Consider the following 16,350-nt stretch of genomic DNA (forward strand, 5'->3'; position numbering starts at 1 on the left):
GGCAGATGGAGTATAATGTGGGAAAGTGCGAGGTTATCTACTTTGGCAGGAAAAATAAAAAAGCAAATTATTATTTAAATGGAGAGAGATTACAAAATGCTACAGTTCAGAGGGACCTGGGGGTCCTTGTGCATGATACACAAAAAGTTAGTATGCAGGTACAGCAAGTAATCAAAAAGGCAAATGGAATGTTGGCCTTTATTGCAAGGTGGTTGGAGTATAAAAGCAGGAAAGTCCTGCTACAACTGTACAGGTACTGGTGAGACCACACCTTGAGTTCAGGCTTGGGCTGATAAGTGGTAGGTAACATTCGCGCCACAGAAGTGCCAGGCAATGACTATCTCCAACAAGCGAGAGTCTAACCACCTCTCCTTGACATTCAATGGCAGTACCATTGCCGAATCCCCCACTATCAACATCCTGGGGGTCACCATTGACCAGAAACTTAACTGGACCAGCCACATAAATAATGTGGCAACAAGAGCAGGTCAGGGGCTCCTGACTCCCCAAAGCCTTTCCACCATCTACAAAGCACAAGTTAGGAGTATGATGGTGTTACGTCCATGTATAATAAGACACAGACTGCGGAGAACGGTACAACAGGTGTTTACTCAACGTGGCTCAAACTGCAACTGAACTGTACAGATTACTACTCAGTGTTATATACGGGTGTGGTCACTGCCGGTACTGCAGTATACATGAGCTGTAAAAAATAGTTCCCTCCTTAAAGGTATATACATTACAGATGGCATACTCGCCACTTGCCTGGATGAGTGCAGTTCCAACAACAACACTCAAGAAGCTCGACGCCATCCAGGACAAAGCAGCCTGCTTAATTGGCAACCCATCCACCACCTTAAATATTCACTCCCTCCACCACCAGCGTACCGTGGCTGTAGTGTGTACCATCTACAATATGCACTGCAGCAACTCGCCAAGGCTTCTTCAGCAGCATCTCCCAAACCCGCGACCTCTTCCACCTAGAAGGACAAGGGCAGCAGGCGCATGGGAACACCACCACCTCCAAGTTCCCCTCCAAGTCACACACCATCCTGACTTAGAAGTATATCGCCGATCCTTCATCGTCGCTGGGTCAAAATCCTGGAACTCACTACCTAACAGCACTGTGGGAGTACCATCACCACACAGACTGCAGCGGCTTAAGAAGACGGCTCACCACCACCTTCTCGAAGGCAACTAGGATGGGCAATAAATGCTTGCATTGCCAGCGACGCCCTGATCCCATTAATGAATAATAAGCATTTTTTTTTAAAGTACTGCGTACAGTTTTGGTCTCCTTATTTAATGAAGGATATACTTGCATTGGAGGCAGTTCAGAGACAATTCACTCGGTTGATTCCTGAGATGAGGGGCTAGACTTATGAAGAAAGGTTGAGCAGCTTGGGCCTATGCTCATTGGAATTTAGAAGAATGAGAGCTGATCTTATTGAAAGATATAAGATACTGAGGGGGGCTCGACAAGGTAGATGCAGAGAGGATCTTTCCTCTCGTGGGGAAATCTAGAACTCGGGCATAGTTTCAGAATAAAGGGTCGCCCTTTTAGAACTGAGATGAGGAGGTATTTCTTCTCTCAGAGGGTTGTAAATCTGGAATTCTCTGCCCCAGAGAGTCGTGGAGGCTTGGTCATTAAATACATTTAAGGTGGAAACATAGAAACATAGAAAATAGGAGCAGGAGTAGGCCATTCGGCCCTTCGAGCCTGCTCCGCCATTCAATGAGATCATGGCTGATCATCCAAATTCAGTACCCTGTCCCTGCCTTCTCCCCATATCCCTTGATCCCTTTAGCCTCAAGAAATATATCCAACTCTTTCTTGAATATATTTAATGAACTGGCCTCCACCGCCCTCTGTGGCAGAGAATTCCACAGGTTCACCACTCTCTGGGTGAAGAAATTCCTCCTCATTTCAGTCCTAAATGGCTTACCCCTTATCCTTAGACTATGACCCCTGGTTCTGGACTCCCCGGCCGTCATAAACATCCTTCCTGCATCTAGCCTGTCCAGGCCTGACAGAATTTTATAGGTTTCGATGAGATCCCCTCTCAATCTTCTAAACTCCAGTGAGTATAAGCCCAATCAACACAACCTCTCCTCATACGTCATTCCTGCCATCCCAGGTATCAGCCTGGTGAATCTTCGCTGCACTCCCTCCATGGCAAGAATGTCCTTCCTCAGGTAAGGTGACCAAAACTGCACACAATACTCAAGGTGTGGCCCCACCAAGGCCCTGTACAACTGTAGCAAGACATCCTTGTTCCTGTACTCAAACCCTCTTGCTACGAAGGCCAACATACCATTTGCCTTCTTAACCGCATGCTGCACCTGCATGCTTACCTTCAGCGACTGGTGCACAATAACACCCAGGTCTCTTTGCACTTCCCCTTCTCCCAATCTATTGCCATTCAAATAATAATCTGCCTTCCTGTTTTTGCCACCAAAGTGGATAACCTCACATTTATCCACATTATAGTGCATTTGCCATGTTTCTGCCCATTTGCCATGTTTCTGCCCAATCACCCAACCTGTCCAAATCATACTGGAGTTTCAGGACATCCTCCTCACAGCTTACCCTCCCACCCAGCTTTGTGTCATCTGCAAATTTGGAGATATTACATCCAATTCCCTCGTCCAGATCATTAATATATATTGTGAACAGCTGGGGTCCTAGGACCGATCCTTGCGGTACCCCACTAGTCACTGCCTGCCACTCGGAAAACGACCCGTTTATTCCAACTCTTTGCTTTCTGTCCGCCAAGCAGTTCTCTATCCAAGTCAATACCTTGCCCCCAATCCCATGTGCCTTAATTTTGCACGCTAATCTCTTATGTGGGACCTTATCGAAAGCCTTCTGAAAGTCCAAATACACTACATCCACTGGTTCTCCCTTATCTATTTTACCAGTTACATCCTCAAAATATTCCAGTAGATTAGTCAAGCATGATTTACCTTTTGTAAATCCATGTTGACTTTGTCCAATCCTGTCACTGCTTTCCAAGTGCTCTGCTATTACATCTTTTATAATAGACTCTAGCATTTCCCCCACTACCGATGTCAGGCTTACCAGTCTATAATTCCCCGCTTTTTCTCTTCCACCTTTTTTGAATAGTGGGGTAACATTAGCTACCCTCCAATCCATGGGTACTGTTCCAGAGTCTATCGAGTTCTGGAAGATGACCAGCAATGCATCTACTATCTCTAGGGCCACTTCCTTAAGTACCCTGGGATGTAGACCATCAGGCCCTGGGGATTTATCGGCCTTCAGTCCCATCAATTTTCCTAACACCATTTCCCTACAAATACTGATTTCTTTCAGTTCCTCCCTTTCATCAGACCCTATGTTCCCCGGCATCTCTGGGAGGTTATTTCTGTCCTCCTTTGTGAAGACAGAACCAATGTATGTATTTAGTTGGTCTGCCATTTCCTTGTTTCCCATTATAAATTCCCCTGATTCTGACTGCAAGGGACCTACGCTTGACTTCACCAATCTTTTTCTCTTCACATATCTATAAAAGGTTTTACCGTCAGTTTTTATGTTCCCTGCAAGCTTACTCTCATATTCTATTTTCCCTTTCTTAATTAATCCCTTTGTCCTCCTTTGTTGACTCCTAAACTGCTCCCAATCCTCAGGATTATTGCTTTTTCTGGCCAATTTATATGTCCTCTCCTTGGATCTGATGCTATCCCTAATTTCCCTTGTTAGCCACGGTTGAGTCACCTTTTTTTTTTTATTTTTATGCCAAACTGGGATGAACAAATTCTGTAGCTCATCCATTCGGTCTTTGAATGTTTGCCATTGCCTATCCACCGTCAACCCTTTGAGTGCCATTCCCCAATCAATCTTACCCAACTCGCTCCTCAGACCATCATAGTTTCCTTTATTTAAATTGAGGACCCTTGTCTCTGAGTCAACTACTTCATTCTCCATCTTAATGAAGAATTCGATCATATTATGATCGCTCCGACCCAAGGGGTCTCGTACAACAAGATTGCTAATTAATCCTTTCTCGTTACATAATACCCAGTCTAAGATGGCCTGATCTCTGGTTGGTTCCTCGACATATTGGCCCAGGAAACCATCCCGTAAACACTCCAGGAATTCCTCCTCCACAGTATTGTTACTAATTTGGTTGGCCCAATCTATATGTAGATTAAAATCACCCATGCTGACTGCTGTGCCCTTATTGCACGCTTCTTTAATTTCCCTTTTAATGCCACCCCCAACCTCCGCCTTACTATTTGGAGGTCTATATACCACTCCCACTAATGTTTTTTTCCCCTTAGTATTTCTCAATTCTACCCATACAGATTCCACATCATCAGAGCTAATATCCTTCATTACAATTGTATTAATCCCTTCTTTAACCAGTAATGCTACCCCACCTCCCTTTCCTTTTTGCCTATCTTTCCTGAATATCGAGTACCCCTGGATGTTGAGTTCCCAGTCTTGGCCATCCTTGAGCCACGTTTCCGTAATCCCAACCAAATCATATTCGTTTACCTCTTTGTGCAGCCAATTCATCCACCTTATTACAAATGCTCCTCGCATTAAGACACAAAGCCTTCAGGCTTGTTTTTTTAACGCTCTTAGACTTACTAGAATTATTATTTACTGTGGCCACGTTTGATTTAAACTGTTGATTTCTCTGACTGCCACTTTTGTTTTTCTCCTTCCTATCTTTTGCTTTTTGCAAGATAGGGAGTGAAGGGTTATGGGGAGCGGGCAGGAAAGTGGCTTTGAGCCCAAGATCAGCCATGATCTTATTGAAAGGCGGAGCAGGCTCAAGGGGCCAAGTGGCCTATTCCTGCTCCTATTTCTTATGTTCTTATGTGCTCCCCCTCCCACTCCAAGTTCTTCTCCAGCCCAGAGGAGATGTCCTTTACCCTGGCACCGGGGTAGGCAACATAGCCTTCGGGACTCATGCTCCTGGCTGCAGAGAACAGTATCCTCCTAACTATACTGTCGCCTACTGCAACCACCTTCCTTTTTACTACCCCCCCCCCCTTGAACGGCTTCCTGTACCACGGTGCCGTGGTCAGTTTGCTCGTCCTCCCCGCAGTCCCCGCGCTTGTCTACAAGGGTTGCAAGAACCTTGAATCTATTGGACAAGTGCAGGGACTGAGGCTCCTGCAGTACTACCTCCTGGATCCCCGTACCTGCTTCACTCGCAGTCACACCCTCCTGTCCCTGACCACGTGTCAATTCTAAAGTATTTAACTTAAGGGGTGTGGCTGCCTCCTGGAGCAAAAGGTGCAGGTAACTTTCTCCCTCCCTGATGCCTCGCAATGTCTGTAGCTCGGACTCCAGCTCTTCAACTCGGAGCCTAAGTTCCTCGAGCCGCAGACACTTACTGCAGATGTAGTCACCCTGGACAAAAATGACCACAAGCTCCCACATATTGCAGCAGCAACACATCTCCTGTTGTCCCATTATTTTATTTATTTAATTAATTAGTTTAGTGTTAATCAAATTATTTACCTCGTTTAGTTTATTAAATTAAGTTTTTAGTTTTTTTAATTTAGTTATATGCTAGATGTTAACTTAAAACTTAGCCCACTTAACTGCCTTACCTGTGACGTGGCGCTGCCGTTTTCTCTTGTTGATGCAGGTCAGCTGCTGCTTTTATCCTCCTTTCTCGGCCCTCGGTCTGCTCCTGCTCAGGTCCGCCGCCGCTCTGCGGGAGAAGTTAGGAAAAGCAAGCACCTCCTTCCTCCACTTCACCAAAATCCCACACTTAACTCCCAGTAGTTCACTCTGTGATTGCTGCACTCACAGGCCCCTGTGTTTATACTGTTTGCGACTCAGATGAGTCAGTACTGCTCTGCTACTGTTTCAGGGACGAGTTTAATCCAGTTAGCTAATTAACTAACTACAGCAGCTCTCCAGCAGGAGACCTTGCTTGTTTGTCTCTGCTTAAGCCTGAAGAAACTTAAAAATGTAAAGTTTAAATGCTAACTTAAACAGTTGATCTTACTTAAGAGCTACTAGCAATTAACACTAGATTTTAAACGAGATTAACCCTTAAAACTCCCACGCTTACCAAACTCCCAGTAGTTCAGTCTGTGCTCGCTGCACTTCTTCTACTGTAAATGCTGACGCAAAGTAATTATTCAACATGTCTGTTATTTCCTTATTTTCATTTACAATATCACTGTTGTCAGTTTTCAAGAGGCCCACATTGCTCCTGACCACCCTCTTTTTTTCTAATATAATTGTAATAAAGTTTTGTGTTGATATCCCTTGCAAGTTTCTTTTCATACTCCCTTTTTGTAGCTCTTACTGTCTGTTTTGTCACCTTTTATTATTCTTTGTATCTCTCCCAGTTGCCAGGATCTGTGCTTTTAAATCCTATATCTCAGAAATTGTGCTTTAGGCACTGCAGGTAAAGGGAAAACTAAAAGATCTAAAGTAATTAAAACAGGAGAGAGAAATAGAAATGTGTGAGGAAAAACAACATTAGAGCAGAAGGACAGGTTAGGGTGTGTGGCCCAAATAAGTGTTCTTTATAGAAACGCACTGAGTATAATGAATAAATTGAATGAATTGCAGGTGCAAATTGAACTTAAGAGGATAGCCATTACTGAGATATGGCTGCAAGACGGTCAGGAATGGGAAATGAATATACCAGGTTATGAGGTCTATAGGAAGGATACGGAAACTGGTAGAGGGGTAGGAGTAGCCTTAGTGATTATGGACGAAATTACTTCAATGATAAGAGAGGATACAACAAGAGGTAAGCAGGCAGTGGTGACTTCATGGGTAGAATTAAGAAATAGAAAAGGATTTAAGACTGTAGTGGGAGTTGTGTATAGGCCCCCTGGTAGCAGCTGTGAAGTGGCAGAATGTATAAATGCTGCAATTAGACAAGCATGTAGTAAAGGCACAGTGGTTTAAATGGGGGATTTTAATTTTCATATAGATCAGGATAAGCAGAACCAACAAGGGGGCAGGCCATATTAGATTTAAGGATGAGTAATGAGCCAGATTTAGTTAACAACCTAACCGTGCGAGAACATTTACCTAATAGCGATCATAATATGATCGAGTTCAACATAGTGTTTGAAAGGAAGAAACAGTTACTAAGATTTTAGATTTAGGTAAGGCTGACTTCAACTGAATGAGACAGAGACTGTCCACAGTAAACTGGGCAAATTTGTTAATGAGTAAATTGACAGAACATCAGTGGGAGGTGTTCAAAAAAGAATTTAACGTGATACAGAACCAGTTTGTACCCCTAAGCGGCAAGAGCTCTACTTGCCAAAAATAAACTTTCGTTTATTTTAGAATTATTATTTATATTACCTTTCTATCTGAGCCCTCCCCGCCACCCCCATTTACCAGTTTAAAGTCCTTATGACTGCCCTAATCATCCTTTCCGCTCAGACCCTGATCTCCGCCCGGTTCAGGTGGAGCCCATCCCACGAAATGGACGTATGTACATACGAACATACGAATTAGGAGCAGCAGTAGGCCACTCGGCCCTTCGAGCCTGCTCTGCCATTCAATATGATCATGGCTGATCTGATTACTCCACATTCCCGCCTAGCCCCGATAACTTTTCACCCCCTTGCTTACCAAGAATCTATCTACCTCTGCCTTAAAAATATTCAAAGACTCTGCTTCCACCGCCCTCTGAGGAAGAGAGTTCCAAAGACTCACGACCCTCTGAGAAAAAATTTCTCCTCGTCTTTGTCTTAAATGGGTGACCCCTTATTTTTAAACAGTGACCCCTAGTTCTAGATTCTCCCACAAGAGGAAACATCCTCTCCACATCCACCCTGTCCAGACCCCTCAGGATCTTATATGTTTCAATCAAGTCACCTCTTATTTTTCTAAACTCCAGCAGATACAAGCCTAGCTTGTCGAACCTTTCCTCATAAGACAACCTGCCCATTCCAGGTATTAGTCTAGTAAGCCTTCTCTGAACTGCTTCCAATGCATTTACATCCTTCCTTAAATAAGGAGACCAATACTGTACACAGTACTCCAGATGTGGTCTCACCAATGCCCTGTATAACTGAAGCATAACCTCCCTACTTTTGTATTCAATTCCCCTCGCAATAAACAATAACATTCTATTAGCTTTCCTAATTACTTGCTGTACCTGCATAGTAACCTTTTGTGATTCATGCACTAGGACACCCAGATCCCTCTGCATCTCAGAGCTCTGCAATCTCTCACCATTTAGATAATATGCTTCTTTTTTATTCTTCCTGCCAAAATGGACAACTTCACATTTTCCCACATTATACTCCATTTGCCAGATCTTTGCCCACTCACTTAACTTATCTATATCCCTTTGTAGCCTCCTTATGTATGTCCTCTTCATAATTTACTTTGCTACCTATCTTTATGTCATCAGCAAATTTGGCAACCATACCTTCGGTCCCTTCATCCAAGTCATTTATATAAATTGTAAAAAGTTGAGGCCCCAGCACTGATCCCTGTGGCACACCACTTGTTATATCTTGCCAATCAGAAAATGACCCATTTATGAATACTCTCTGTTCCCTGTTAGCTAGCCAATCTTCTATCCATGCCAATATGTTACCCCCTACATCATGAGCTTTTATTTTCCGCAATAACCTTTGATGTGGCACCTTATCCAATGCCTTCTAGAAATCTAAGTACAGTACATCCACCGGTCCCCCTTTATCCACAGCGCATGTTACTTCCTCAAAGAACGCCAATAAATTGGTTAAACATGATTTCCCTTGCACAAACCATGTTGACTCTGCCTGATTACTTTGAACTTTTCTAAATGCCCTACTATAACGTCTTTAATAATAGCTTCTAACATCTTCCCTATGAGTTTCCTGCTTTCTGTCTCCCTCCTTTTTTGAATAAAGGAATTACATTCGCTATTTTCCAATCTAATGGAACCTTTCCCGAATCTAGGGAATTTTGGAAAATTAAAACCAACGCATCAACTATCTCACTAGCCACTTCTTTTAAGACCCTAGGATGAAGTCCATCAGGACCCGGGGACTTGTCAGCCCGCAACTCCAACAATTTGCTCAGTACCACTTCCCTGGTGATTATAATTTTCTTGAGTTCCTCCCTCCCTTCCATTTCCTGATTTACAGCTATTTCTGGGATGTTACTTATATCCTCTATAGTGGAGACCGATGCAAAATTTTCTTTTATTTTCCGCAATTCAACTGCCATCTCCTTATTTTCCATTATTAATTCCCCAGACTCACTTTTTATAGGACCAACATTCACTTTGTTAACTCTTTTCTTTTTTAAATATCTGTAGAAACTCTTACTATCTGTTTTCATATTTCTAGCTAGCTTTCTCTCGTACTTTAATTTTTCTCTCCTTATTAATCTTTTAGTCATTCTTTGCTGTTTTTTATATTCTGTCCAATCTTCTGACCTGCCACCCATCTTTGCGCAATTATATGATTTTTCTTTAAGTTTAATACTATCTTTAACTTTTTTAGTTAACTATGGATGGTGGGTCCTCCCCTTGGAATTTTTCTTTCTTGTTGGAATGTATATATTCTGTGTATTTTGAAATATCCCCTTAAATGTCTGCCACTGCAGCTCTATTGACCTATCCCTTAACCTAATTTGCCAGTTCACTTTAGGTAGCTCTGCTTTCATGTCTTCATAATTGCCCTTATTTAAGTTTAAAATACTAGTCTTGGACCCACTCTTCTCTCTCTCAAACTGAATGTAAAATTCAATCATATTATGATCGCTGCTACCTAGGGGCACCTTCACTATGAGGTCATTAATTAATCCTATCTTGTTGCACAATACCAGATCTAGTATAGCCTGCTCTCTGGTTGGCTCCAGAACGTGCTGTTGTAAGAAACTATCCCGAAAACATTCCATGAACTCCTCATCTATGCTACCTTTGCCGATCTGATTTTTCCAGTCTATATGCAGATTAAAATCCCCCATGATTATTGCTGCACCCTTCTGACAAGCTCCCATTATTTCTTCCTTTATACTCCGTCCTACCATGTGGTTACTGTTAAGGGGCCTGTAAACCACTCCCACAAGTGACTTCTTGCCTTTATTATTTCTCATCTCTACCCAAACCGCTTCTACATCCTGGTTTCCTGAACGTAGGTCATCCCTCTCTATTGTGCTAATACCATCATTAATTAACAGAGCCACCTCTCCACCTTTTCCCACCTTCCTGTCCTTCCTAAATGTCATGTACCCTTCAATATTCAGGTCCCAATCTATGTCATCCTGCAGCCATGTTTCTGTAATGGCTATCGGATCTTATTTATTTATTTATATTTGCGCTATCTGTTCATCTGTTTTGTTTCGAATGCTACATGCATTCAGATGCAGAGCCTTTAGTTTTGTCCTTTTTATTATTTTTGTAACCTCTAGCCTTATCTGTTGATTTACTCTTCGAATTGTACTCTCTATCCCATCCTGTCATGGTCTGTTTATCATTTCCCATATTAATACCTTTCTCTATTGCCTTGTCTCTAATCTTTGAATTACCACATCTTCCCAAATTTGATCCCATGCCCCCAATATTTAGTTTAAAGCCCTCTCTGCTGCCCTAGTTATACGATTCGCCAGAACACTGGTCCCAGCATGGTTCAGGTGAAGACCGTCCCAACGATACAGATCCCACTTTCCCCAGTACAGGTGCCAGTGCCCCAGGAATCGAAACCCATTTCTCCCACACCAGTCTTTGAGCCACGCATTCATCTCTCTCATTTTATTTACCATATGCCAGTTTGCTCATGGCTTAGGTAATAATGCAGACATTATTACCCTTGAGGTTCTACTTTTTAATTTAGCCCCTAGCTGCTCATACTCTCTCAGCAGAACCTCTTTCCTAGCTCTACCTATGTCGTTGGTACCTACATGGACCACGACCACTGGCTCCTCCCCCTCCCACTGCAAGTTCCTCTCCAGCCGAGAGCAGATGTCCCGAATCCTGGCACCGGGCAGGCAACATAGCCATCTGGACTCTCGCTCTTGGCCGCAGAGAACTGTATCTATCCCCCTGACTATGCTGTCCCCAATTACCACTACATTCCTATTAACTCCCCCCGCTTGAATGGCTTCCTGTACCGTGGTGCCATGGACAGTTTGCTCATCCACCCTGCAGCCACCGCTTTCATCCATACAGGCCGCAAGAACCACAAACCTGTTGGACAATTGCAAAGGCTGAGGTTCCTCCACCTCCTGGGTCCCCATACCTGCCTCACTCACAGTCACATCCTCCTGTCCCTGACCATTGACCAAATCAGAAGACCCTATCCTAAGGGGTGTGACTGCCTCCTGGAATAAAGTGTCCAGGTAACTTTCCCCCTCCCTGATGCATCGCAGAGTCCGCAGCTCGGCCTCCAGCTCATCAACTCTGAGCCGAAGCTCCTCAAGCTGCAGACACTTACCGCAGACGTGTTCACCCTGGATCACACTGGCGTCCAGGTGCTCCCACATACTGCAGTCGCAACACATCCCCTGCCCTGCCATCTTTATTGAGTCTTAATTAATTTATTTTTATTAATTAGTAATTGACAAACCCTACTACACCTAATAAGATTTATTACTGCTAGTAAACTAGTACTAATGAAACCTTACAATTACTAATACATTTCCTGGGCTTTAAAAGATAAGGGAAGTGAGCAAAATACTCACCAACCAATCACTTACCCTTTTCCCTGTGATGTCGCCTTTTATTTTTCTCCAGATGCAGTTGTGGGGTGTCACAGAGCCGAACTCCCGCTGGTTCTCTATCCCCTCTTGTGCAGCTTTTTAGCTCCTGCTCTCCTGGAAGCTGACAAAGATAGAATAAGAAAGGAACACCTCCCTCCCCAAACTCCCTCACTCACCAAACTCGCACCTCTTTGCCACACCACTCCTTCAGCCATGTTTATCTCCCTAATCTGCTCATCTTTACGCCAATTTGCATGTGGCTTGGGTAATAATCCAGAGATTATAACCCTTGAGGTCCTGTTTTTTAATTTAGCTCCTAGTGCTCTCCAAACAGGACCTCTTGCCCCTGTGTTGCTGGTCCCAACATGAACCACAACAACTGGATCCTACCCCTCCCTCTCCAATATGCTTTCAAGCCAGTTCGAGATGTCCCGCACCCTGGCACCAGGTAGACAACACACCGTGTGGGACTCTTGATCCTGCGTACAAAGGATACTCTCTGCCCCCCTAAATATTGAATCCCCTACAACTGCCACATTACACTTCCCCTCCTCCGCCCCCCATTGGACAGCCTACTGCTCCAAGATGCGATGGTCAGCAGTCTGGGTGTCCTTCCGACAGTCTTTATCCTTATCCTCACATACTGCAAGTACATTATGCCTGCTGGATAGGATCAGTGTCTGTGGATCCTCTTTATCTCATCTGGGTTCCCCTTACTCTGTACAATATCGGTCACACCAACCCTGTTCTGATCCTGCACCTCTACAAAGTGTGACCAAGGTCTGGAGCAAACTATCCAGATATTCCTCCCCCTCGTGTGTCGGAGTGTCTGCAACTCGCACTCCAGTTCAATGGCTCTGAGCCAGAGAGATTTGAGGCGCAGACATCTACTGCAGATGTGTTCACTCAGTCTCGCTGTCCACAAACTCCCACATACTACAGTCCAGACACGCAACCTGCTCTATATTAGTCTATATTTATTAATTCACTAGCTGAAGTGCCCGGCGGTGCCGAGGCTTTTTCGAGGGCATGTTGTTGTTGGAAGAGAGAGAGAGAGCGACTGGGGGGAAGAGAGAGAGCGACTGGGGGGAAGAGAGGGAGGGGAGGGGTGGGGGGAAGAGGGGGAGGGGGAGGGCGGGGAAGGGAGGGCGGGGGGAGGGGAGGGGGGAAGGAAGGGAGGGAGGGGGGGAAGGGAGGGCAGGGGAGGGAGGGGGAGGGAGGAGGGGGAGCGAGGGCGGGGGGGAGGAAGGGAGGGAGGGGGGAAGGGAGGGAGGAAGGGCGGGGATGGAGGGCGGGAGGGAGGGGAGGGAGGGCGGCGGGCGCCCCCCCCGAGGGCCGCGACCCCCCCCCCCCGTGGGTCGCGCCCCCCCCCCCCCCCGGAGGTGAAGACCGCCGATTGCACGCGCAGCAGGAGCTGAGACGCGGCGTCTCTCTCGGCCGGCGGGCCCGGTTGCCAGGGCAACCGTGACGCTGACCAAGCCAGAGAGAGAGACGCCGCGTCTCAGCTGCTCCTGCTGCGCGCGCGGCCCCCCCCCCCCCCGAGGGTCGCGGCCCCCCCCCCCCGAGGGTCGCGGCCCCCCCCCCGAGGGTCGCGGCCGCCCCCCCTCCCCCCCGAGGTGAAGACCGCCGATTGCGCCCGTTGCCAGGGTAACGCTGGACGCTCAGCAAGCCCCGGCAGAGAGAGACGTCTCAGCTCCTGCTGCGCGCGCACCCTAGCGGCGCTGGGCTGAGGCTCGGCCCTCCAGCCTTCGAGTGGGGCCGGGAGGTGCCTAGCTCGGGCGTGGGTGCGGAGGAGACGCCGAGGCTTCTAGGCCTACCTGGAAAAACGGGGAAAGGTAGGAAAATTAATGAGATTAGATAAGTTAATTACTTTCTAAATCATTTTTTTTAAAAACAATATGTGTTTTAAAAGCAACGTTTTTTTTTTAAGACGCAGAAAGCGGGAAAAAGAAAGGAAAAGTTTGGAATCAAGATGGCGGCGACTCACCTCGGTTCAGAACGATAAAGCCCGGCCACACGCGCACCGATTGGCCCGGCGGCACACGCCAGCAACCCGGCGTACGATTGGTCGAGCTCGAGGTCACTCTGTCGCTAATGAGCGGATAATGAGATGCTAATGAGCGGAATGTTGAAGGTTTTTGGGATACTGCGGGCGCAATTTTAGCCCGGCCGAAACGTAAATACGCTTAAAACCGTCTCGGAAGCGTAAGCTTTCTTTGGAGGTAACGCGCGCGTAGGTACGCCCTGTAACTTTCGAGTGCATACCCGCAACGCACACGCGATAACAGACAGATAGACAGAATGACAGAAGTACCGATTTATATATATAGATAGTAAATTACTTTTTATTCTGTTTGAATTTTTTTTCACACTAACTTGCACTAAGCCCTAAAACACTGAACAAAATTTGAAATACTTTCTGCCTCAAGCTTACTCGAACCACTAAAAGTATTAAAGGCACCGAATTCCCACTCTCACCAAATTCTTAACTTCCCACTCTGTTCACAATGCACTCTGTGATTGCTCTCTGTTCTTCAGCGGATAATCTTCTACTTTTGTACACCTGTTGAGCCACATCCAAGTTACAACTGCTCGGTCAGCTTCAAGCTCACAGTAATTACCCCATACAAAGGCTGCATTTGGAAAACATTCTGATACTCTTAGGCATTCCTCTACCATCTCCCGAATCATTCTGCATATGTCTGGCCAGTGATTGAACAAAATGAAAACAAATCTGTTCGCCTTTTACCACCACTGACCACTGGGTCTCACGTTTATATTCATGGTTTCACCCATCCCTATCTCCGTAACCTCTTCCATCCGTTAACCCCCAATCCCGAACTCTCCATTTAACTGACTCTGGCCTTTTGTGAATCCCTGCTCCATTCACCCTGCCACTGGCGGGCATGCCCTCAGCTGGCTAGGCCCCAAACTCTGGGATTTCCTCCCTGAACCCCATCCACCTCTTTCCTTCCATTTAAGACCCTCCTTAAAACCACATCTTTGACGCATGCTTTGATCACTCCTCTTAAAATCTCCTTTCGATCAGCGTCCATTTTTCCTTATGCTTACATTACAACAGTGATTACACTTCAAAAGCACTTTATTTGCTGTAAAGGGCATTGGGACGTCCTGAGGCTGTGAAAGGCACGATATAAATGCAAGTCTTTTTATTTCAATGTGAAGTGCCATGGGATATTTTTCGACGCTAAGTGTATAAATGCAAGTAGTTATTATTGCAAAATGTTGTATCAGTATATTGCAACATCAAGAGATTCCTAAGTAGACTAAAATTTCAGAAACAAACTATGGTGCGATGAAACGTGCATGTATTTCAGAGTAAATTCTAATAATTCATATTTTGTAACCTTTGTTTAGGTATCAATGTTTGGATATGGCTTCTACAATTATGAAAAATTCAGATGGCAAACAGAATGTGGCTCTCAACACTAAAATTGAGAAAGAAACAGATACTTTTAATATATCTCAAAATAGTACATTGGATGATGCAACAGATCATCCAAGACCTCCTAATGGGAATGACAAAATATGTAGCAGAAAACCAGAATCCTATTTAAACCAGAGGATAACACATACAAGAAAGGTCAAGCTAAAGAGAAAGAGTACATTAGACAGCTTAGGGATCAAAAGAAAACTAGAAAATGAAGAAAAATGTGCCAACAAAAAAGAATTGAAAATAGTAGAACATCAAGATCCACCAGTAGTTCAGTCCCTCACTCGTGTGCCCTTAAAAAGTGTAATGGATGTCGAAATGAAATTGGTTTATGTTGATGAACAACAAATAATGTATGAATTTATAGAATCCCAAGAATACAGAAGTTTTCAATCAACATGTGAAGCCACCAAATCAGGAGAAGCTATGACTTCCTGTGCGTTGAATTTGGCACCTCAAATGGATAAATGGCTTGCTAAAGCATTAAAGGATGCAAGTTTTTACTACCACCAGAAGAAGTATTCAGTAGCAGCAGGACGATTTAGAACTGCATTAGAGGTATTTACCACTATTCTATTTATTAAGCTTTCGTTATTTTTTATTATCTCCTGTTGCAGTGCTAATAGTGGGTTAGAAGATAATAAGAAATTTAGAGATTGCACTCCAAGCAAGGAGCCACACGAAAAAGGAGCACAAGTCAGAGAATTGGCACTATAGTGTGTAGCTCTATCTCTGACATGCACTCTCAAGTATGGCTCCATCCTGGGAGCACAAGAATGTTGAATTTACTTCATAATATTCTATAACAATAGGAACATGGCATGGTTTGCAATAGCAGCAGTAAAAATGCAACTATTATTGGGGGCTTGCTATACTGCTGACTTACCAGATAATGTTTGGGCTTTACTTTCCTTTTGTTCCCATTACTTTTCTCTCCTCATCTTTTCCCTTACCCCTTTATTTCTTTCTGCTGTTTAGATCCTGTTATGGTTTTTTTTCCCCTCTGAATATTCCTGTTTTTGCAAGTATGAAAGAGATGATTGGGAGTGTAGATGGGTAGAAAAAGGCAATATGTGGTTTGAGCAGGCAGATAGAGAAGGGAAAAATTGGTAGTTTAAGTGGACAGGTAGAGAATGTTTATGGCATTTCTCCAGGATTTCCATCAATGCTGAATGAGAGTCTTCCTCCACCCCCCATAATCAGAGTACATTCTGAAGGGTTAGTTGTACAACTG

The 16,350-nt window shown here is 44.7% G+C and overlaps 1 protein-coding gene across 3 annotated transcripts in view; it reads left to right on the forward strand.

Annotated features, from left to right (window-relative positions):
- Positions 1 to 16,350, forward strand: part of LOC147115769 (spermatogenesis-associated protein 16-like) — a 258,198-nt gene that overhangs the window by 22,466 nt on the left and 219,382 nt on the right. For all 3 annotated transcript variants that reach the window (XM_085990302.1, XM_085990301.1, XM_085990300.1), the window contains exon 2: positions 15,041 to 15,674. In XM_085990302.1, the coding sequence (XP_085846428.1) occupies positions 15,057 to 15,674 (618 nt within the window). In that variant the 5' untranslated portion in view covers positions 15,041 to 15,056. The remainder of the gene's footprint in view (positions 1 to 15,040; positions 15,675 to 16,350) is intronic.

This window comes from Somniosus microcephalus, chromosome 6, assembly GCF_052327205.1.
Source record: "Somniosus microcephalus isolate GS21.2 chromosome 6, FLI_Smic_1.0, whole genome shotgun sequence".
In the NCBI taxonomy this organism is placed as follows: Eukaryota; Metazoa; Chordata; class Chondrichthyes; order Squaliformes; family Somniosidae; genus Somniosus; species Somniosus microcephalus.